Genomic DNA, 25,143 nt, shown 5'->3' with positions numbered 1-25,143 from the left:
CTTGTGTGCTGCCTTTTAGCTGCCTCAGTTTAGTGATCCTAGAAAGGGGGGCCAAATGATTGTTGGAGATGACAACAAAATAGATCCATTTCCCCCCATTGACTTCGATGGATGCTGTGCATGAAGTGAACTCCACACATCACATCCTGATATACCTCCCCGACCCTCGTCAGTCATCGAGCTGTTGTAGCCCCATCGCTATAGCCTGAAAAGAACCGAAGATGCCAGTTTATTTCTCCAGAAACATCTCCTGCCTTACTGTATAACATTGTGTGTTGTGGAGTTGGCCTGGGTCCAAATCGATAGTCAGACCTGCCCAACCACAGCTTTGGCATGGGCCTGCAGTGGGAGTTCCCCACTTGGGAGGCTACACTAGTAAATCCTTTCCAGGTCATGGTGTAGCATAGCTTTAGCCTGAGACTTTTAGCCACAACAACTCCACATACTGCTGTTATACCGCTGAGAAGGTCACAACTACGCTGATTGCTACGTGCATGTGTTTTTTGGAATTGTGGGCAAGAGCAAATGGGGGGAGAGAGACACAAGACTAAAGAGCACTGATAATGATTAACTACACTGCCATTTGTCAGAGACTTTGGGACAACATTTGAGCGGATTGGAGACCCTGGTTACTCACATTTTGGGAAACGTGGCATATACATTGTTGGGGCGTTCATTCTGTGATGTAGAATAAGAAAACAGTTCTAATGGACCCTTTCAAGAGAGTTCCATTATCAGCATCATAGTTGGCCCCACAAGACTTCCTTTTTAACATTCCATATGTTATCTTAATGCAGAAGAAGTAGAATGGGGCCCAAATAGAACTTTCAAGCATTGTTTTTGTTTTTATTGTTGAAAGGGTCTATAGACAACCTCTACTAAACAACAGAACCATCTATCTTCCAAACAATCTATTCATCCATATATCAACACTTAAGTGGTCACAGTCAAGATTCTTCTTCTGGGATTTCTCATTGGTGGAAGGATTTACCTAATGCTCTTTGTTCTAGCGATACTTTTGGGGTCTTTTAAAAATGCATCGTTTTCCCTTGTATCTAATAAATGACTTCTTACAGAGCCATATGTTTGTATAGGTTTACGGTTAGTTTATTACTATTATGTGTTATATTTTATATATCTGTCTGTCTGTCTGTCTGCAAGGTTGTCCCTAGCTGACTGCTTGTGCTATATATGCCTCTATTAGAATGATCTTCTGAAGTGATCTTTTGCCTGTTTGGCTCCCTCTCTCTTTCCTATCCCCAGAATCTTCCTTTCTCTCACACATCTCCCATCCCTCCTTCTCTTCTTCACACGCAAACACGCACGCAAAAGCTTTTGATCTGACACCTTTGCCTGATCCAGACTCTAATGTATTGTAACTGGGAGCTTTTTTCTATTCCCCCCCCTTTTCTTTTTTCTGAACAGTCTTGCAGGGGATAATTGCATGTTTGTTTTGAGGCTTTACTTTTGTGGCTGACTCCTGATTGAGGAATTGCTATAAACTTTTGTGAGGGAGGGAGGGAGTGTTATTGTGGCATGCCTGGACGCATAACACGGGAACGGCTCTTGGGGAGCTGGGGGCTAGGGGCTCCACGCCCGTTCATAATGGGCCTTTCTGTGTCGCGCTCCTCGTGAGGAAACCCGAGAACGTGCAACACTGGGCAGGCAGCACGCTTTCCTTTGGCACGGGTCGGAGCCGGGCTATGCTTTGCGGCTTTCCAGAACACTTACTTCTCTCTAAGACCTACAGAGTCCACACTGATTGCAGATCAGCGTCAGTGGACATAGGGACAGCGCCAAGCCCCTATTTCATCCTCGATTTATCCCCAGTGAGCAGTTGGAGGATAGTTTTAAGTCAAAATCAGGCTGCAAGGAAAGCATCCTGAGTTGCCTTCTGCATGATGCAGTTCAGGGAGCAGGCCTGTTTTCAATCAGATACACTACGCCTGATCTTTAAATCTGACATGTCTGATCAGCAAGGTGTCAACTCCACATCAAAACCACATTATCATGCACTGAGTTTGAAAAAATAAATCAGTTAAGATCCCTATCTTGTGCTTCAATACATCTATGGTAATCACTTTGTGGAAACTTCAGCGGAGAGATAATCAGTAACTCTTCACCAACAGTGAATAGCTTTATCTCCATTCCTGGGCTATAAAAAGGTTATGATTGAGATGGATAAGCCCATCAGAACACAAGTCATGCAACGCATGGTGGCTTTCTCACCATTTAGGAAAAAAAGAGCAGAGACTCAAACTGTGCACAGCTTTCATACCCCATAGTTCAGTGCCCTCGAAAGCTATAGCCAAAATACACACGTTATTTATGTGTGCTACAGGCTCACCAAACTGTGTCATAATTTCCCACACTGCCCCTGAAAGCCACCCAGAGTAGGCCATATGGGCTTTTTTGTTTATCCAGATGGAATAAAGTGCCTGTTTTGTAGGCTCTCTATTTATTTAAATACAATTATCTTATGTACTCATACTTCAGCATCCATCCAATATAACAAATTGTATATATATATATATATATATATATATATATATATATATATATAGTCTTTGTATTTACAATATGTACATATTGCACTCTAGCAGGGATTTCATATATTTAATGTGCAGAAACAATAGACAATAGCTTGAATATATAAATATATATATTATATAACATTCATATTCAGGACAACTCTGATTTTTCTCTCAATATAAACTGTAATCAGCTACTCCTAACTCAGCTCTGTTTAAAATATCTCGCATAGTCCAAAAGAAGGCAAGAGAAAATCGTGCAATTCATAATTCAATCATAGGATTTACTTCTGTCTTGGAGGAATGTGACTGAAGTCGTTGGGAATATGGATCGAGAAGCCTTCTTTTGCAAAGGAATAGCCGTTAGCACTGAGCATACACGATACACAGAGAGAGCGCTATAGGAAGGCAAGTCGCTGGAGCATATACTGGTCGTAGTACCGTCCATGTAGCTTGTCTTTTTTGGCAGCAGGACATAACATTTTGCTCTTCTTGTCTTTTTTCATCTGTTAAACATCTTCATTTGCACCATTTTTCATTAACAGAGAGATCACTGGTGAGATCACGACTTGTCAGCAGACAACATTGACAATGCACCGTATTGAGAAAGTCTATGGACATTAATCCACTTTGTTGCAAAAAACAGAACAAAAAAACTTCTTCACAAAGACAAATACGATTCTGTCGAGTTCGTCTGATTTCCCTGTTTTTGTCCAAGGCACTTTTTTTTCTTGTTTTTCTTTTCTTTGCTCTTGTCTGTTGAAATCTGAAGAGGCAGAAAACAAGTTGACATTTAGTGAACCTTGCACTTGGCTGTCTGGGAAATTCCTCCTCTCTCCAAGTACCATGAAAACATATGAACTCTTAATAATTCCTTGCAGATACAGAGTGATGTTAGTGGTGTAGGCTATGATATACATGCATAAATACACACAGACTCATGGCGTACATTTAATCGTCATTCACTGAGTGAGTGATAAGCTTAAAAAAACATACTGTGCTTTTTCACACAGATTGCTCCACCTTAATGTGTCTTAACATACTCTTCACATTTTATGATTGCATTAAATCAACATTTAATGCCCAGCAGAAAGTATATGATAAGCTGCCGAGTAGTTTGTTTCTAAATTTCAGGAGGAAAATGACTGGGCTTCAGCATGATGAATTATACCCAGAGACAAGCGTATGACTATAATTAGTTTTTTTACAAGAGCGGGAATCAACATGGTCTACTTTAGACCTCATGATTATGCTATTTCAGCGCCACTCCAAAAGCACAATGGTATGGCTGCACAGTCACAAAGCACAGCTAATTGTACAATCCAATGACAGCATGAGATGAGACAGGGGAACGGAGAGGTGTAATGTTTCAGTAAGTGCCAGCCTGCTGTCACTAAACACCACATCATTCACTCCAACTCCAGCTTGTCCATGCTCACCATGCCATGTATAGATTTTTCATGGACACTTTCTTTTTCTATCAATACACACAATCTGATTACCTCATGACATTTTTCCTGTAACATGGAGTATATTTATCATACATAATTTAGTTGTTTTTTTTCCCCTTGAAGGTTGAACTTTCCACACTTATTCTTTTGACTGGCACTGACTAGCCCCGTGAACCCGAACTGGCATAGTATGCATACCTTACAGCTGAATTTAGCACGTTGGCACACAAGCCAAAACACTGATTTGATATGAATGATTGCTTGAAGCACAGGCTACTCTGCTAAAGTTATGTTGTTGTGTCCAGGGGACTGTCATCAGACATTAGAAAATATACATTTAGCAATGTGCATTGATTTATTTTCTCAATGACCCACATCATTTCCTGAATTTCCCCTTGGGGATCAATAAAGTATCTATCTATCTATCTATCTATCTATCTATCAAATGGGCCTGTTGAATGTTCTTATATGCTTACCATATGTGTGTTTAGTTCTGTGTTTGTTTGTGTGTGTCTGTATATGCATGTGTGTATGTAAGTAAGTATGTGTGTACGCTCTATACATGTGTGTATGTAAGTAAGTATGTGTGTACGCTCTATTCATGTGTGTATGTAAGTAAGTATGTGTGTACACTATACATGTGTGTATGTAAGTAAGTATGTGTGTACGCTCTATTCATGTGTGTATGTAAGTAAGTAAGTAAGTACAGTATGTGTGTACACTCTATGCATGTGTGTATGTAAGTATGTGTGTACGCTCTATGCATGTGTGTATGTAAGTAAGTAAGTATGTGTGTACGCTCTATGCATGTGTGTAAGTAAGTAAGTATGTGTGTACGCTCTATGAATGTGTGTGTGTAAATAGGTATGTGTGTACGTCTATGCATGTGTGTATGTAAGTAAGTATGTGTGTACGCTCTATGCATGTGTGTATGTAAGTAAGTATGTGTGTACGCTCTATGCATGTGTGTATGTAAGTAAGTAAGTATGTGTGTACGCTCTGTATGCATGGGAACTGAGGATAGAACTGAAAGGTTTACCCACCTGTTGCTATCTATCCGTCTGTGCATTTCTGACTCCCTGCTAACCTGGTCAGTAGCCGTGCACATCTTTTATAATCTAGAAATAAAACAGATGCACTTTTACTCCCTGAAAAATAAGCATTAAGGATGTCAAAGAAAAATCTAAAAAGGGACATTTCCATTCTACTGTTTATGCTGGCAATAAAGTAATGACACCATAAATACCTTAGCCTCAGACATGTATAAATAACAATACTGGGTTCAAACGGTGTCACAAAAGAGGCAGGTATAAGAGCTATATATATATTACTACATCTTAACATCTTAAAATACATAATTTTGAACACTCATTAATAATATTATTATCAATATTCTAATTAAAAAACAGAAGTTCGTTTAGCAAATAGTAAAGAGGTTGTGAAGTAAGTCACTCACAGGCAGGTATTGTGCAGTCTCTGGTATTATGATATAATCTATAAAAGAGTTTGCTACACTTTGGACTGAAGTATAGCGGCCCTGGAAAATACAGATATATGTCAACAGTGAAATCAATTTGCCCAAGATCCAGCACACAACTTGCCAAACCAATGCATTTGAACAATACATTTTAAAATAAGCATGTGCTATCGGGCTTACCTGTTAAGTGTTTCAAAAGTTTATCCTTCTGTCTAAGATCTCTTGGAAAAATTTCTGCCAGGGGATGGGTAAAGAAAGGAAAGGAGAAAAGGGATAGATGCAGGGAGAAGGATGGAGAGCAAAAGAGAGAAATGCATGATCAAATCGAGTGGATATGTATTTCCTGATTACAATGATTTTGGCAGCAGATCATAGGCAACACATGACCACCTAATTAATTACATGATGTTCACTCAGGTTGTAAGCTTCATCAGTTAGGCTACTTCCAGTTTAAAATTGGACGATGGATGTAATGTAGCCTACTGATGCAGTCTTCTCCACTTTCACCTAAATACACTTGATACAAAAACCAAAAAACAATCTGTGGATAGTTCCGTTGAACCTGATGGAAAATGAACAAACTTACCTAAAATTTGCTCGTTGTGTTGTGATTTGTTCACTTCATTCACTTCCTTTGTCTCGATAGAATATTCTTGTTTTCTGGACGCATGCTGCACGCTGCTCTCGCTGTCCTCCGTGTGATGCTCCCGTGCAACTCGTACTTTGTCCATGATGAGCTCCAAGAGGCTCCGGCCGTCCCGGACGCCCGTGGGAACGGCGCTCTGCTTGCAGTATCCGGCGGTGAATATCAACAGTAGGAGTCCAATCAAGACAGGTGTGCGCAGGGCGCTCATCGCTACCGAGGAGTGAACAAGGCGAGACCCTCCGTCCCGCGTCTTCTTTTAAAGCCCTGATAACACAACATTGATTTAAGGCAAGGGGTTTTTCTTGGAATCGATCCAACTTTTCATTCTTCCAAGTCGTGATTTAGCTATTGAATTAAAACATAACTTAAGACATGCCAGAATCGATAAACAGATTGACAGAGAGCTCACCCTTTAGTGTCATGTATTTTTAACAGGGCTAAGGGTTATTTCTGTATAGGCTACACGACATGGCCGATGTGTTACTTACTTGATAAGAATGTAAGTGCCATGGGGTTAAATGTGAGTAGGAGTGAACACAGATTGCAACTAGGCTACCCAAAATGTCTTAAATAAAAACTCAACCAGCGTTAGACATAGTACACGATCACAAAGTTGCGCATTTCCCCTTCTCTGTAGGTCAGAAAACTGGATAGAAACTACAAGCATGTCTCAGGCACATACTGCGCCGCACCTCGGTGGCATTCAACATCTTGTCCGAAATGTACAATGTACAAATAGGAGAAATTACCTGTGTTTTTCCCGTTGCGAATCTATGTCACGTTTGTTTAGCGGGACTCCCTGTGTGTTCGAGGATTATAAAAGTTAATGCCGTTCAAACTAAACAGATTCTGTCAGCGTAGCCGTGTTCCCCAGGTAGGTTACTTCCAGGCGCTAGTGCACCATGTCAGACGGAGGAGCAGGTTCTTATATGTGTATAATGATGAAACTTCAGTCATCTGTTGATTGTGCCGACTTCAGAGTGGGAGGAAAATAATGCAAGTCCGTCAGGAACTTTTTCTCCGCTGCGTCTCTTGATGGAGTTTGTCGCATCCGGCATGGGTTCCCTGACTTTTTATTCTCTGTTGCAGACGTAAGGAGTTGTCCCATGTGGATTACCCCGGCATGTCCTTAATTAGAAACGCGTTAAGAGCGCTCCTTAAAAAATGCATTTTATTCGCGCGACCACCGATTCATGTCGCTCTTTTTGTAGAATACCCTCTATTTCGATAATCCGGTCGGAATGGAAGGCTTGCTTTTACCAGGAAATTTGTTTCCTTAGACTGGAATCTGAAGCTTCTGTCTAATTAGCATTACCAGAGCATGTGGGTTAAATGGTCGTTTATCGTTTTAAATTTTCCTGTAGAGGATGCTGTAATCGATTCGTGTCTCACTTATATTTCAGTGCAATTACAGGAAGTCCACACAGAAAATATAATTAGAATAAATTATGGTAAGTATCAGCATTGTCTTATGGTGAACGGGAAAAGTAAACCTGTTTCTGAGCAAGAGTAGCTCTGTTGCAGTCTGTTCAAATCGAACTGGAGTGAACGCCTGGGCCTCCTCTTCCAATATTGGTTTCGTTTGCCTAACCTCCTATACCACTCCCTTTAGTAAAGTAAAAAAACAAAGCACGTTGCACTAAGCTAATTCTTCAATTTCACTCCCTCCTTCGGCGCGTCCATTTAATGCTGTCATTCAAGTGGGAGCTGAGATCCGTGTGCTGCGTGTAAGACAGTTTCCAAAGAATGTGGTTGGCTAATCGGGATGATATAGTCTTAGCCTAGAACTATAACTGAACTTGAAAGAGTTGAACAGCCTAATATAGGTTCAGGGAGGTTCTTTGAAAATATTTCATTTGCCAGGCGAGCTCAACAGTGCCACTCAGCGAATTATCACCGGAATCATTGGACTACATTTCCAAATGAATTGTGCCAAGACATTTGTCATCAGTAAATATGGTCACATTATGTCTAATGCATTGCAGTGATCTAGTAGTCACTATTAACATCGTGGGACACTTACTGAAGGTCTGTTGACCATCTAGTATGTGTCTGTTGCCAAGTTGCATGCAACCTTTGAGATTTTAGCCACCGTTAGGCCTATATATAAATGCTAGTTCCTTGCCAGAGTGTCACAGACAGGGCGGTGCTGAAAGGATAGCGCCCACTCGTCCAGTGCTTACCTGAACATGCGCGTTAAAAAAACCCTGTGATGTTGAAAGGTTTGTTGTAACATATGCTATACCTATAGCCTACTGACGCTCAATCGTTATCCACATTGTTTATAGAATAGGGCCTAATAGCTACGTTTAGATTCAGATTTTCTTATCCGTTATCATTACATAATCGTTTAAGCTTTAGGCTGAGCCCTAATGCATGTTAATAGACTACTAACAGTGATAGCAGTGTGCAATCATCTCCATGTAATTACTGTCTGTCTTTCTAACCCGTAACCCTCACTCTGGAGGCAAAGCAGTCTTCTCGTCAAATGTGAAGTAGCCGCTCCCTGTCCGCCGTTGTCACCTGGACTGAGGGGCACGGCTGTGGTCATGGTTTGCTTAGGCTGTTCCTTTTAGCGTTCATTACTACGTTTCAAAGCATTACATGGACGCACAGAAGTAAAATACAACTTTAAGGAGAAATACGTTTTTAATTGTTACATATTTTGTTTGTATAGGCCTGTGCACTTACAGTAAATTTGATTGTGGATGATGACTGAGTAGGTTAATAGTCATAGCAGGCTACACCATGTCTGCTCTCTTCAGTTCGATGTAAAACTTGCTTTAGTTTTTCTAGGGTTCTACCTGTTATGTTCTGTGTCAGGGTTGTCTATACGTGCATACAACTGTTGCTAATATATTGCCCCCTAGGGGTAAAATACACTAACATTTCAACACTGAAGATGCGGCCCATGATTCGGTTTTGGTTTTAGGAAAGATTATTGACATTTGAGCTCATGAAATTACACAGATCCCTACTGTTGTTTATGAAGCACCTTGTTGAGTAGCTTCGATAATTTATGGCTTACTTTGAGCCTCTATGTTCACTTCCAATATAGCCTACAGTGCAATCACTTGACGGATAGCAACAAGCAATTTTTGCAGTTTGACAAAAAGTGTATGGGATTAGAATCGTGGACAGTAGGCCTACCTTTAATTCTGCATTATTGTTGTATTGTAAAAAAAAAACAGAGAATGTGAATTCAGTTGTTTTATATTATGTGTAGGCCATCAAAAGTGAGACCATTAAATTAATATGAAAATATTGTTTGATGGATATGATCATCAATATTGCATACACTGACACACACACGCCCACACACACACAGACACACGCACACACACACACACACACACACCGTAAATAAGTGCAGTGCCGTGGGCCACATAAATAAACGGAGACAGCTTGAGGGATGCCCAGGCAGGCCCCAACATTGAGTCTGCCTCCTCTCCTGCCTGAGCCCCCACGTGTGGCCTTATCTCCTCTGACTCTCTCCTGTCTCGGTGCCAAGCTGCTGCTTAGATTTCTGTCCCCAGCCATAGGTCAAGTTCCTTTGTGCCAGCCACACAAAGCTCAGACCAACCTCACACACAGCGGGGGGAAATAGAGGGTTTTGTTAATTTTTTTTTGTTTGTGTGTTTGTTTTTGGCTTGGTGGTGGTGGCGGCTTTCCCGTGTAACCTTGTTGTTGCCTTGCCAACTGGAGGCCTGAAATGCCCTCTCTCTCTCTCTCTCTCTCTCTCTCTCTCTCTCTCTCTCTCTCTCTCTCTCTCTCTCTTCACATTCATCTGGAGACGCTGATCCCCAAATCCACTGATCGTCTTTTGGTCATTAACTCATTAATCTTGGCTCGTACCAGTTCTCTCCCCCTGGCTCGCCCTAATCCAGACTGACCTCGTTGCCGTTTTTGATATGGACCGCTTCCCCTCGGTTTTTACCACACCCACCCCCCCACCCCTCCAAAGTCCCCAAGTGATGGCCAAGCTTTCATTTTCCTCTCTGACAGTAACCTAAACACTTGCTTATTAGCATGTTGAATGGTTTTGTTTACATGGCTCGGGTTCAAAGGCCTTCCCTTTCCTTCCTCCCTCCCTCCCCCTCTCTCATTCTTTCTCTCTCCCTCTCCACCCTGATCTGTTGTGATCTTTGACAGACACAGATACCCCCCCCCCCCCCCCCCCCCACACACACACACACACACACACTCAAAGCTTCCTCATGCTGTGAAAATGCAATGCTGTGTCTAATTTTAAGAGAGGGAACCCAGAGCTGCTATCATTTTATATGTGTTTAAATAAGTTTTAATGGCTGTGCAACATTTACAGGGTTTTTAATACATTTTTAGACTGTATTTGCAATTTCACCACCCACAAAATGGTCAGGTGGCACAACCAAAAGTTTCACACTTGTTTTTTTTGTAAGTATACCTGAGAGTGTCTACAGTGCTTAACACATTATTATTTTGTAGATGACCTTGGTATTAAAAGTAACTTATTAATACTTTATTATAAGGGGGCAGGTATTTTGGTTTTCCAACATCCAACTTTACATTTAAAATGTGAATACATTACAAATTTAAAAAGTATATTGTTTAATAGAGTAATTAGGTACAACAACACATTTTGTTTCACTTTAATGTTCTATTGGTTATCTTGGTTTAAATTAGTATTTTACCTGGTTGCACCACCTGACGATGTAGTTGCACCACCTGACTTTTGCTACTAATTTCAAATTATACAGGCATCTTTTGGGGGACCTATATAACCTTTTGACTTTTCTAGCAAGTTCATCCATTCAATTTCCAAAACAAAAGAGTTTTATATTAAAATATTTTTTTCTTAGTTTTACATTGGTTGTACCACCTGAGATGTAAACTGTAAAAGTCCAACTACATGCAACTATATACTGTATGTACTAAGTAGCCATTTTTTTATCAATCAATTTAAGAGAGATTTAAACTTTTCACATCAGTTAAGGTCACTTGGGGTGCTCTTGATGAGGCAATAACTCTTTTTCCTCTTCAATTCAAAATAAATGTTCTATGAATGCGGTTGTACTGCCCTGACATTTCAGATATGTAAATTTTTCGGACAAAAGTTATTTTTATTTAAGAGCTATTAAACTAGTAAACTTTTTTTTGGAAAGTCTTCAACATAAAATTATGCCCCCATATTTATTTTTAATTTCCTTACCTTTTAAATTTTACATTTATTACTTTTCACATAGTGTCAATTTGCTCAGACTGTTGCGGCACCTGACATTTTGAAGGTTTGAGATGACAAAACATAAAATATATATGTTTATGATAAATGGAAAATATGTTTAAATTTTACAGGTTTTATAGATTAAAATGATGCTTGTTATGAATCATTTAAAATGATTTTAAACCAAAGTAATGGACTCGGACACAGAAATCTGCATGTCACATCATTCACATACACACACACACACACACACACACACACACAAATGCACACAGAGGAAACTCTATGCCTGACAACGTCGCTACTGAATGGATTGGTCTCAGTCATCACTGTCCTCAGCTGACCTCCCTGCACTGAGGGCAGCTGCCGTGCTTTTGGACGCCAGAATAAGCTCAGGAGAGTACGTTCAGGCAGCTGCACATTAATGTCTCTGGGAATCTTCAAAGCCATGGCATAACACATCTGAATGAAAAATGTATTACTTTTCTATGCCTCATGAAGAAAGAATCTTTTTTATTATTATTATGGCCTGTTCTAGTGTTAACGGTCAAAGACATATGACATGTGTTGTGCCTCTTACCAGTTAAGAGAGTACATTTTGAAAGATGTTGATTTGCCTGAACTGACCGGATTTTGTTGTTAATGTCCGGAATCTAAACGTCTTATCTTTGAGGCCTGTCCAAAGAATGCTGGAGGGCCCTCTTTCTCTTCCGACTATGCACCCTGCCACCAATGCTACATGTCCGACGCAGCTCGTTGGATCATCTCTCACTCCGATGGAGCTCTGATGTCAACCATGAAAAAGCCAGCAGCACTTTTTTCTATCGGCTCAGTGTCCTTAAAGTAGCCCTCACTAATGTATCCCCTTGTAAATATTTTGACTGAAGGGAATTTTCTTTGCACGCCAAGATGGATTTGACTTTTTGTTTTCAGTCAGACTTATGATTTCAAATAGCAAGTGGCTCAGGCGTATTCGAATTTTGTGAAGCGCTGCAGATGAACGTTGTGACTTGTAATCATTCTGTTGGTGGTCTGGTCTTCAGTGGGTGTAGGCGTCTGCCTCGCCCTCAACTCAGTGCTGTTCTCCAGAAGTTAGGGAGGTAGGGGACTGTCCAACACGAACACCCCAGGAGAGTTTGCAACATCACTGTTTCATTTAAGCTTTGTTTTTTCATGTGGTTGAACCTTTGCACAAATAAATATTGGTTCAGTTTTATTCTTAGATTAAAAAAAAAAAACTTTCTGTGGTCCAGAAACATCCACACCTATCATCAAAAATGGTCAGCTGTACATTGCACTTTAATAATGTAGTAATTGTACAAGACCTTGAAAGAGCCAAGCAAATATCTTCTTCCAATGCCGAGAACATATCAAGTTTTGGGCAAGTTTTGTGGTTGAGAATGACATCCAAAAACGGCTCTTCTGATCAGTGCCAAAGAGCTGATTTGTTGCAAGTTGTGCGATGGTGGTCATGACAGGACTACCACTTTGGAAGACAGGCTTGCTGGATCTCTGTCAGTTTCAAAAAGATTGATGATGGCCTCTTCAAATGAGCTGCACAGAGATTCAGTCTCTCTTTGTCTCTCTCTCTCTGTGGTCATGGTGAACACAAATATATTTTTAAAAGATTATGTTACAGTTTTTCTCAGTCGTTTTGGTGCCATTCTCGGATCGGAATTGGTATTCTCAAAGCTGTTTGTTCAAACTCCATATCATCTTATCCTTGTGCACATCATTAGAGCAGTTTATATCCATCTTGAACAAACAGCAGTGCTTTAGTACGTCAATACAACTGATTATGTACAAATGTCTGCTGTTTTTTTACATTTTCAATCGCTAATGTCATGTTGGTCAAAATACACTATACTGGATCTATGCTGAATAGTCCTACCCCTTAAATCAAATTGGCTTTATTTAATCGCTTGAGTCATTGCTTGCAAATGTGAATGAACTAGCTATCATAACTAGTTGTCTGTCTAGGATATACATATGTATGTGACCTGACCGATAGGGATGTCAGGATGTATATAAAGTTGTAGTGGTTCTGTGTGGTGCACAGATCTGACCAAGGGGTGTATTGGTAATTTTTCAATTGCACAATGCTGTAAAAGCCTTTGTCTTCTGTATACTGTCCCAAAGTCTGTCAACAGTAAAAACTTTGAAACATGTCCACTTTCTTGCAATCAACCCCCTCCACACACAATAATGTGTAACTTTGTAGTTTTGAAATAGCTATGCCACATAGAAAATAGTGATGCATTGCACATTGTTCATTAGAAAATACTGTCATATTGACAACTGTTGTATTGACAACAAGACAAAACAGCTTGACTATCTTGACATAAGCAGTGGCGTAAGGACTTGTCATTTTCATTGCACTGACAGTTTCATTGGTGTAAATACTTTTGAGGCATAAGCAAAGACATTTTGAGCAAGATATGCGCTTTTGCAGGTAATCCACTATGCGGTGAAGTTTGCACTAATTGTTTTGAGAAATGCACTAACTGTTGTGCAAACGTTAATGATAATTTGAGAAATGTACCAAAGCGACTGAGAAAACTGTAAACATGAGCTTCTACTTTATATTGTACTCTGGTCAGTTTGGGGCAAAAATGGGGTCAAGGCTGCAAATCATGATTAACATTTGAGCCAATGTTTTTCTGTTCATTTAGGGCCCAATAAAGAAAAAAATGCAAGAAGCCCAAAAAATCAGGTGGGGGAAGGTCCTGATACAGCCACGCCCACTCTTTAGACCTGAAATGCTGTATCTCGGCTCTTGAAGGTCGCAGGAAGGTTATCTTATATTGTCCATATAATTATACTATAACTGTTATATTACCATGCTTATTGTTTTCTCTTATATTGTCCATATTTAATGCTGGTCTCTTATATTACTATTATATTATTATATTATTATTATATTATTATATTATATTACTATATTACTGGTCTCTAGACTTTATCCCTGCACTGTTGGACTTATTTGTATACCACCATGACACACACCTCATACAGCACCACTGCATACTGAATCACAGGGTCAGTCCCTGCCCTGTCACTGGAAGCGCCTCCTGCTTATACATCCTTAGTACATTCATGTGGATCCTTGATTTAGTATCTTTTGTTGTCCTTATTAGTCATGTGGATTTGTTATTTATCATCCTGTTTATGTTGTAGTGTAGGCCTATGTTGTGTGTGATGTCTTAAGCTACTAGGACCTTGAATTTCCCCTTGGGGATCAATAAAGTATCTATCTATCTTTGTTATGTAGCTTAAGTTCCTGTGGTGGATTTAAAAATGAATATGGTGCACACAGTGCATTCATTTAAATGCATTTCTTAAGGAATAACTGTTAAAATGAGCATGGCAGGAACATGTTCATGACAGACAGGGTCTTGTGATTCACCAGTTCCACAGTTTTATCCATATCAAGCACATGTCAGTTCAGTCAAATGGGAGATCATCAGATCAGGGAAAAGCAAAACTTCACAGATTTTTTTAGTACACGAGTTAAAAACAAATAGTCTGATAAAAAAAACAATACAGCTGTTTTGAACTAAAATTCAACAGTAGAGGTCAACTACATTTCTGCTATCCCAGATTAATCTGATCCATCCAAGGAAGTTTGGCAACTCAGAATAAATTCAGTAGATTTAGGTGGTTGTCAAAGCTAAAATACAGATTTTTGAATCAGTGACAGTTTGTTCATATTCATTTTTTGCACCAATATTTAAAATAAATTAAGGTCATTTAAGGACTTTGGTGCTTTATAACATTGATATAAGATGAGATTCATACTAAAACCTAATATGATTCTCAACGACCTTCAGGGGCTGATACATGAAACGTGGCCTGTGCACCATGTGAAAACTAGTTTTTCATGAATATCTCAAAAAGTAAAGGTTTTGGGGCTTATGTTTGATCATTACAAACATATAGGCACTAATAAACACTAATATAAATGTGGTGTTTCCACATCATTTAAGCCCAAAGCGAGCTGAGATATAGAATTTGGGGTCTAAAAAGTGGGCGTGGCCATTTCAGAGCCTTCACCTACTTAAGTTTTTGGGCTTATTAGGCCCTAAATGAGCAGAACAACGTCAACTTAATGTTAATCATTTTTTTGCAGCCATTTGCCCTAAACTGACCAGACTAATTGATTTATATAGTATTTTACTTCTCTAAATAAAACAATGCCTAGCAGGAAGTGCAGACAAAATGTCTGCGTTAAGACTACACTAGTGAAGTTGCTCATGTATCTGGATTTGAATTGGATCACCAGTGTTAAAGGCCACATGCATGTTGAAATGGCCACTGCCCTGTGATTATCTATTGTGAATATCCAAAGTGTAACTAAAGTGGTGAGAGGCCCTCAGGCACACAAATGCTTCTCTTGGCAGAACAGCAGTCTAGAATTTCAACACTTCTTATAAGAGAATCTTTTTTCTGACCATTGCACTTTCATGGCAAGGCTGACTACAAATCTCCGGTCGCACAGCTGAAAGTAAAAAAGTTTTGAACTCTTGATCTGTGCAGTAATCAATTGCAGATCGCTCCCCCTTCCCCATCCACCAAGATTTGTGAAAAATACGTAAAATATTCAGGGAACTGCAATAGACTTGTTATGTATTTGTAAAATATAAACTTGTTTTTGGCCGCCACCGTGATGATGATCGGATAAGTTCAGAGCTCCTGGGATCACATCTGCGTTATTTACTCTATTCAGGTTCACAGGTGCCGGTTGATGTCACTCTTGATGGCCGTTGAAAGACACTCACATTCATTACATTACATTTACATTACAATACATTACATTTGGCAGACACATTTTTAGCCAAAGTGACTAACAACATGGTAAACAGTTTAAGCTTTTTAAAACAATTCTCTCAACAATTCTAGGACAATTAAAAAAAGGTAGAGTACAATAGGAATAAATGCATCAATGAGTGTCAGTTCTATTCAGGTGGTAAGTGCTAGGATCAGCAAGACTAGTTGTAACTAGTGCTATGAGAGGAGATGTTCTCTGAAGAGCTGGATCTTCAAGAGATTTTTGAAGATGGAGAGGGATGTCGCTGCTCTAGTAGGAACTGGTAGCGCGTTCCAGTCACAATGCTTTGCATGGTCATGGGAGAACAAATTAGATATCTACATATTTTATTTTTGAATAAAATGTGCAGTAAGTGTAATGTATTGCATTTATACGTGTCTCCTAGCAAACGCATGTTGTGCCACCGGTAAGGCAGTCGCTATAAATAACATTTGTCCACCTTAAACTTTCTACAGTTGGACATAATGCTTAGTAGCACATGCTCCGGTCAATTAGCATCAGCACAAAGAGACGCAGTGGGGAACCCCCTTAAGAGCCCTTGCGTAACTTTTCTCATAGCATTATATGGAAATGCAATTCTGTTCCCATGCATGCTGCTGAAATGCTGGTTTGATTCACAATTTCTAGAAAACTGGAGTGTCGTTTTTAATGAAACTGTTGGTTTGAAGCATACTATAACGAGGCATGAATGTTGCACATGGTTTGATTAGGCGATCGATTTATATTATTATCTCTTATCTGTAAGTAATGAACAGTACGGTGCAGGTCTACAGAGATGCACAGTTTGAGGTTAGAGAAATCTGATGTTTTCTCTCTTCCCATATAGATGATCATTTTCCATCAGAGAAATAAGCATGGGAGGGGTACATGTGTTTTGGCTACAAACAGAAAAACATTGAGCATGTGAATAATCTATCTGACCGACAAACCATTGAATACTACTGTTGTGTTTACACTGTACTGTAACTTGGCAGTAACCAAACCTGCAGTAACACCGTTGCACCCACATATTGATGAAAGGATTCTGATTTACCGAGTATGAACAAGGCCCTGTTTGGGGATATATCTTCAACAGACCTACTGTAGGCCTATATACGTTTAAGTATCACAACAAGTAGTACATACAGCATCTTACTGAATTCTGTGGATGGGGAACTAAAGCAGACTCGTAATAGTACATAGATACACAGCAGCACATGGGTACTAAAGCACTCGTAAATATAGTACATAGGTACACAGCAGCACCTGGGTACTAAAGCACTCGTAAATATAGTACATAGGTACACAGCAGCATGTGTACTAAAGCACTCGTAAATATAGTACATAGGTACACAGCAGCACGTGGGTGCGTTTAGTTGGGCTCATCTAATCACTCTTCTCTTGACAGCAGCTAAAAGCAGTCCAAGGACCACGTAATTAATGTGCTTCACACACAGAAGCAGCCAAAAGGAGAGAAGAAATATAATTGCAGTTGTTGGCTTTCCCGCATAAACTCTTGGACTCCTATTTGAAGGACAATTTAAACAGAATCAATGACCCTTCAAAATCACCAAATAGTTTTTTAAGACTTTTGAAAATTGTGTATGGCAATCTCCCCCGCCCCCGCCCCCCCCCCCCCCCCCCCCACACACACACACACACACACACACACACGTGCATCTACGTCAGGACTGTCTCAAACCTCAAGCGATGCTTGTAAAAATCACCCCCACATGGAAAATTCCTTATGGCTACAACCATTTTTAAGCCACTTTTGTTTGATCTGACAGCTTAACATCATGTGGGAGTCATTCCCAAGAGTCTCTCCATGGTAAAAGAGCATGGCTGCATTCATTTCTCATCACACCTAAACCAGGGGCACACGAGGACCGCAGCCATTGTAGTTGAGCAGTTGAGTGAAGAGGAGTAAACAATGCAGGGTTGAACACTGCGATGACAGACACAGCGACTGTATAAATCACCTCACAGACCTCTAATCTGCTGAAAAAAAGATGGGCAAGGCTGAGACTATGGCTCAATGCGTGTGATTATTCAAGGCTGTGATGATTCAGGTTAGAGCAAATGTGTTAATGTCGTCTGCTTAAGTCTATTCAAGACAACCACAGTTGTGAGAAGCTATTAATGGACCCCATCTTTCCATTTAATTGGAAAAGATTTTTAAGCAGACTGCTGTTGAAGACATCTCCAAAAATAACAATACAGACTGCTTAGCAGAAAGTGGAGTCCATGCATCAAAATGACTTTTCATTGTCTGCAGAGTTTCGATGCTTTCAAGCGAATGAATCTCTACTTATCCACTGTACAGGCGTGGCAGAAGCCAGCAGACAGTGAAGAGTGACTTCAACACAACCAGAAACATTCTTCTCTGACACAAAACTTCCTCTTATCCAAGACCCACAACTATTATCACTTATTGTTAGTTTTTATTGTACGTGGCACTTTAATAATGTGGTTGAATAGAAAGATAGTAAAAAGGGCAAAAAACTCAGTGTCTGCCCAGCGCCTAATGGCTAGTACATCTCTTCTTCCAACACTGCGAATATATCAAGTTTCATGCAGAATAGCAGTAAATGGCATTCAACAAGCGCTCTCCTGAGCAAACCCCAAAGAGGTCATTTGTTGGGATTTTTTAAATGGTGTTCATGACGACTACCACCTAGGATGACAGGCTTGGATGTCTGTTTACAAGGATTAAAATGAGCTGCACTGGGTTCCAGCCATTGTCTCCCTCCCTCTCTCTCTTATTCTCTTTCTTTCTCTTTCTCTCTCTGGCAATGAGAGCATGCAAATACACAGAGATTTTCACACTAAACCCCATTCTCTGTACCAAATGCTAAGTTTCCTGAACACAATTATTATTGAATCAATCACTCTTTTGGCAAAACCATAAACTGTTCTCATCTAGTAAAACACAATTTCCAGATCTCATTGACTCTATTGGCAAAACTCTAAACTCAGTCTCATGCAATAAAACACATTTTGCACTGTGATGCATGTGTGATGCATAATGGTTACCACAAGTGGCAAAAAGTAAACACAAAGAAAGCACAAATGTTATACACGACTCAAAATTGATCACACTCGTTTCAAATGATGTGACACAACCAATATAAGCTAGTTCAGAGTGCAAACAGGTTGGTGAACAGTGCAGGTTCTTATCAGCAATGGACAGAAACTCAGTGAGGCATTTAAAGTACATTATAGACTGTAGATTGTAATGTACTTCTCATTTACAGTGCTGAAATGTCTTTCTTTTTCTGTACCTTTTCCAATACTTTATTTGTACTGAATTTACAGTATAGTACGATGTCTTGTGTAATCCCGCTGGATTTTCTTGTGATTTTTTTTTTTGTTTTTTTTTTTTGCATATTTTGCTAGTATAGAGTCTAAGGAACACATTTTTCTTTCAAGATCCATTTTCACACTTGATGACATCATCATTTATATAATGCATAATTAAGACTGGGACTACTATCACTTGGGGGTCAAATGTGAGAAAATACTGGTAAAGAGGGTATTTTGTCTAATTTTTGGGTGCTGATTCTGAATATCATATTTACTTAGCTGATTTTTTTTAAACCTGCTAATTGGCATTTGCAGCCTAAAACTGGCCTCCATAGGTAACAGAACGGGTGAATGGGGTAAAAAATTTAACTCCTTGATATTCTTATAAAACTTTACTAGTTGATTATTTATGTAGAGACAATATTTTTTTGCATTACAAGTTTTCTGAAAATATATGTATATGGATGTAATTTAACAATATCTCATTAATTATGCACTAATTTGCATACATTTCAATTACAGACATCTGAATATTGGATAGTTAACATTGAATGTAGTCAGGTTCAGGTTTGCCTTCAGAACTTTTCTGGATTCAGAGCCTTAAAAGAACGGCTTGTTCAACGGCCAGTCCCCTCGGTTATACCGATTTCAGTCGTCCCTTTATCTTAGAGACGGATGCAAGCCATGCAGGATTGGGGGCAGTTCTGTCACAGGAGAAGGATGGGTTACGGCGACCAATAGCGTTTGCTAGCCGGGGCTTGCGGCCAAGTGAGAGGAACATGTCACCTGTCACTGGACGTCCCCCTGCCAATTGCCATAGCATGGGGCAAGGAACTGATTCCTGTTTTCCAGATTTCTGTGGTTTTGGCGACAGGGACGACCACCTACCCGTTAAGACAAGTGGAGTGAACCAAGGGAAGTCCAGCAGCTGATAAAGCAGTAGTCCCAGATACAGGAAGTGGATAGGACCTTGTACCAAGCGATCCAGGCTCCTTCTTCCCGGGATCCAGTGCTGCAGCTTTTACTGCCCAAGGTGTTGCGAGTCGAAGTGCTCACTAGCCTACACAACAACCATGGCCATCTGGGGGTTGACAGGGCCACAGATCTGATAAGCCAGAGATGCTACTGGCCCCAGATGTGGCATGAGGTGCAAAAGTGGTGTTCTGAGTGTGAGCACTGTGCACTGTGTGGTTGATAAAGAAAGACAAACCAAGCCAGAACCTTCTTGGGAAATTTGTTAGCCACTAAGCCTTTGGAGATAATCGCCATTGACTTTACTCTCTTGGCTAGCACAGGACATGAGAATGTTCTGGTAATCACAGATGTTTTCTCAAAGTTTACCCAGGCCTTTCCCACCCCTGATCAGAGAGCTTCCACAGTAGCTAAGATTCTAACTGAGAGATGGTTCTATGTGTATGGCGTGCCAAGGAGAATCCACTCCGATCAGGGGCGCAGCTTTGAGGGGGAGCTGTTGAAGCACCTGTGTGACATCTACAGCATATCAATGAGTAGAACCACCGCTTATCATCCAGAGGGGAACGGTCAATGTGAATGTTTCAACAGGACACTTCATGACTTGCTCAGGACCTTACCCCCTGAAAAGAAGCGTAAATGGCCCCAGTTGCTCCCTCAGCTCCTGTTTGCCTTTAATACCACCGTGCACCAGTCCACACAGCACTCCCCATATGAGCTGATGTTCGGTCAGAAGCCACAGTTACCAGTCGAAGATGGTGTTAACTTTAGCCTTGACCAACTGTCCCAGGCTCATTTGGAGGGTGTACCAGATGTCCAACCCCACACTAACAGCGCCAGCCACCCAGCAGCGGCACCATTTAGCACAGACACTTTGGAAGAACCAGAGCTGGCCCCAAAGCATAGTTCTCTGCCAGTGTAGCAGAAGTAAATGTTTTCCCCATCCCCTTCAGGCCTTGGCAGTAGATAGATGCTACCAGGACGTGAACTTTAAAGCCAGGGGTGTATGTGGAAAGGCCCACATGCCCACCCGTGGGTGGTGATCATATACGTAGCTTCCTTTCTGGGAGAACAATGCAGGTCATTTGAACTGTTTGGTGCATGGGTGCTTGTGGTTGTTGTTGGAAGAACATGGCTTTATTCTTTATTCTAAGACTTCATTGCTTCTCTCGCACGCCCGGCCTGTTGGCTGTGGATAACCCGTTGCTTTTAAAGAGAGCAAATGCACACTGTTTAGTGTCTTGACCAATGTCTTCCCTTGAGTTATTTGTTATTTTGTATTTAGGCTGTGAGAGGGCCATCCGTGGTTTGTCTGTTTGTAACTTTTCTTCTTTTGTTTGTTAATTTTGCCTACTGCTACTTAACTACCCATGCCTATGACACCTAGTGGTGTACTGTGTTGCCTGTACTATTATAGATTATTTCCAAGACAAATTTATCTTAAGGTAGACAATAGAATGACATGGCAGGTCAAGGAAAGCATCAAGAAAAGCAAAGATTAAGAAATCTTTTTTGACATAGGCAACAAGGGAGGAGGAGTTTTTACACTTTTCAGACACTCAAAGTTTGAAAACTATGGATATTGCTTTAGAACCAACAACCTTTCTACATTAGAAATCTGGGGGTTTTCTGTGCAAAAAGTGGAATTAATTGTCAAAACATTAGAAGAAAATCCGGTAACACTTTATTTTAATGTGTCGCTGTTACAGTGTACCTACCTAATTAGGTACAGTGGTACAACCTGTGTAACAACATGTACTATCAGGTACTATCATTGTACTTGCATTATGTATTTGTGGGTACCTACATATAATTGTTACATTGTAATACTGAGTGCTTTTACAAAACTTTGCCAATTTGCCTAAATTTTCATCAGAGGCAAAGAGCTGACCTGAGACCTGCTGGATGGGGTAAATCTGGTCATGATAGATTTGATATACAAAGCATTCTTAGCTCCAGTCAAGGCCTCATTGTCTTCAGTACATGTAACAGCTGTGCTGCTACAACCTTGTTATTCTTTGATACAGTGGAATAAACCTATTAAGTGTACCAGTTAATTACTTACATGTACATATGACATGTATGTTATGTCTTCGATGTCTTGGAACAGGTCTACTAATTCACTACATAGTACATATATCAACTGTGTTGGTACACACTTATTGCTCTTTGATATAGTGGCATAAACCCATTAAAATGAAGTGTACCAGTTAAGTACTTACAATGACATATTACATGTATGTTGTGTCATTGGTGTCTTGGAACATGTCTGCCATTACCCTACATACTGTAGTACATGTATCAACTGTGTTGGTACACATGTATTACTCTTTTGATACAGTGGAATAAACCCATTAAAATAAAGTGTACCAGTTAAGTACTTACATCTACATATATACATCCTGTAAATTATGTTATGCATCCTGTAATTGATGTGTTGAAATGTGTCTGCTGTTACACCACACAGTACATGTGAATTAGTAGACCTGTTCCAAGACAAGACCTGTTCCAGTTTATTCCACTGTATCAAAGAGTAACAAGGTTGTAGCAGCACAGCTGTTACATGTACACTGAAGACAATGAGGCCTTGACTGGAGCTAAGCATGCTTTGTATATCAAATCTATCATGACCCGATTTACCCCATCCAGCAGGTCTCAGGTCAGCTCTTTGCCTCTGATGAAAATTTAGGCAAATTGGCAAAGTTTTGTAAAAGCACTCAGTATTACAATGTAACAACTATATGTAGGTACTCACAAATACATTATGCAAGTACAATGATAGTACCTGATAGTACATGTTGTTACACAGGTTGTACCACTGTACCTAATTAGGTAAGTACACTGTAACAGCGACACATTAAAATAAAGTGTTACCGAAAATCCTTAGATTCTTTATTAGCAAAATATGCAAAAAAATAAATTTTCACATGAAAATCCAGCGGGAGCCTATTTTCCAAACCCAGCCTACTGTACTAGTACACGTTGAATCCACTGAGTTATGAAATCTTATTTGCTTAGTTATTTGTTTTGTTTTGTTTTGTTTTTAGATGGGAAATGCACTTACTGTTCTCCTGGAGCTATATGCCTTGCCCTGAACACTGTGTTATTCATTTATTTGATGTAGTGTGTCTACTGACTGCTTAGTAGTGTTTTCATTTTGACTGCTGTGTGAATGATCTGAAGACATTGTTTGGTTTTGGGCACAGGTAAACTGTTTTGAGGCGATTGTTCCGTTTTTCCAGAAGTGTCAGAGATTTTGTGACTGTGGTTTGAGAATGGGGTCTGTGTTTACAGTTTCGAGAAAAGGGTGGAAGGTTTCAAAAAATGTGTTTTGGGCAGTTCCAGCGTTATGTATGTGACAATTGGACTCATTGGTAAACAAAATGCCTTAGAGTGGGGGCAGAATTAGTATCAGTGAATTAATTTGCATAACTTTTAATGTAACCTCTGTCCTCTGAATACTGAGAAATCCTCAAATTTTATATTTTCACTTTTGTGAGAGATTACAGGTTTTCTACAAACTATGTGAATTTTGAAGGAAACTGCCAAAACTATGATGTATGTAGCATGAAGGAGACTTGAATGAACACAAAAAGTATGTTTTTGAAACTATGCATCATTTTCGTATTATGTAGGAAAAACTGGCGTTATGGATGTGACTGTTTCACGTTTGGATGTGACGTGTCTAAACCAGTCCTCGACAAACTACATAAAACACATAATTAAGTAGTGAATTTTGATATGAAACAATTGAAATAGTAATCATGAAAAACTAGCGATGAAATTATTGCTTCCTCAATGCCCACTAAGTTCCACAGGAAGAATCAGGACAACAAGTCATTTAAAATATAAAAAAGAAATGTATTTTTTTTCTTTTACCGTCATCAATTTTGGTCAGTGATTCCTGGGTTACTGAAACACCAGGGAACATTAAACTTGGTGGCCACTCCCCTAAATAACTATCCCTACCTCAACCGTTGCACCCAAGATGACAAAATATTTATGGTATGTTAGTCTCAAGAGCCTGCATCAACCTAACCCATACCCACTCATTTGTGATTTGCACACATAAAGTAGGCTATATGCACGCGCACGTGCACACATGCACATGCACACACATACACACACACACACACACACACACACACACACACACACACACACACGCACAATCGCACACATACAGACAGGCAAGGACACACACACATAAACACATACAGACAGGCAAGCAAACACACACACACACACACACACACACACACACACATGCACAAACACCCACCCACATGAATGCAGACACATAAACACACACACACAGGCACGCAAACACATACACACACGCACACACACACACACACACACATAAGCACACAAGCACAGGCACGCATACGCACATGCACATGCACACACAGACACACACACACACACACTCTTATAAACAAAAGCAAACTCACATATGCACACACTCATTTACATGCACATGAGTTGCAGGAGTAGGAGATGGAGACAAATTGACAAGCGTGATTTATTTTTGCAAAGAGAAAATGCAGGACTGAGAGGCGGTCATATTTTGTACCGCTATGTGGTACATCTAGTTTATTGCTGCCGTTACTCATGTTACTCTGTGGGTATTAGCTACAGAGGATCTTACACTTCAAATGCTGGCATATCGTGTTGTACCTTTGTCAATAGGGGAGCGACACTTTTAAAATTAAACAGTTTAAGCAGATATGAACGGCAGGCTGAACAG

The 25,143-nt window shown here is 40.0% G+C and overlaps 1 protein-coding gene across 1 annotated transcript; it reads right to left on the bottom strand.

Moving 5' to 3' along the window:
* Window positions 1-2,601: 2,601 nt before the first annotated feature.
* On the bottom strand, window positions 2,602-7,894 carry alkal2b (ALK and LTK ligand 2b). The gene is made up of 6 exons (XM_042072522.1): window positions 6,855-7,894; window positions 6,046-6,369; window positions 5,640-5,693; window positions 5,439-5,519; window positions 5,026-5,100; window positions 2,602-3,297 (listed from the first exon to the last, which is right to left on the bottom strand). Exons 2-5 carry the CDS (start codon window positions 6,311-6,313, stop codon window positions 5,036-5,038), a joined length of 468 nt encoding a protein of 155 aa, XP_041928456.1. The 5' UTR covers window positions 6,314-6,369; window positions 6,855-7,894; the 3' UTR covers window positions 2,602-3,297; window positions 5,026-5,035.
* Window positions 7,895-25,143: the final 17,249 nt, after the last annotated feature.

This window comes from Alosa sapidissima, chromosome 19, assembly GCF_018492685.1.
Source record: "Alosa sapidissima isolate fAloSap1 chromosome 19, fAloSap1.pri, whole genome shotgun sequence".
NCBI lineage: Eukaryota > Metazoa > Chordata > Actinopteri > Clupeiformes > Clupeidae > Alosa > Alosa sapidissima.
The sequence above is the reverse complement of the archived record's forward strand: the minus strand, read 5'-3'. Positions and strand labels throughout refer to the sequence as shown.

Coding starts and splice junctions, on each gene's coding strand:
- alkal2b (XM_042072522.1), bottom strand. CDS start 6,313: ATGAGCGCCCTGCGCACACCTGTCTTGATTGGACTCCTACTGTTGATA. Junction 5,520..5,639: donor ACTTTTGAAACACTTAACAG/GTAAGCCCGATA, acceptor TGTATTTTCCAG/GGCCGCTATACTTCAGTCCA. Junction 5,101..5,438: donor AGACTGCACAATACCTGCCT/GTGAGTGACTTA, acceptor TTTTATTTCTAG/ATTATAAAAGATGTGCACGG.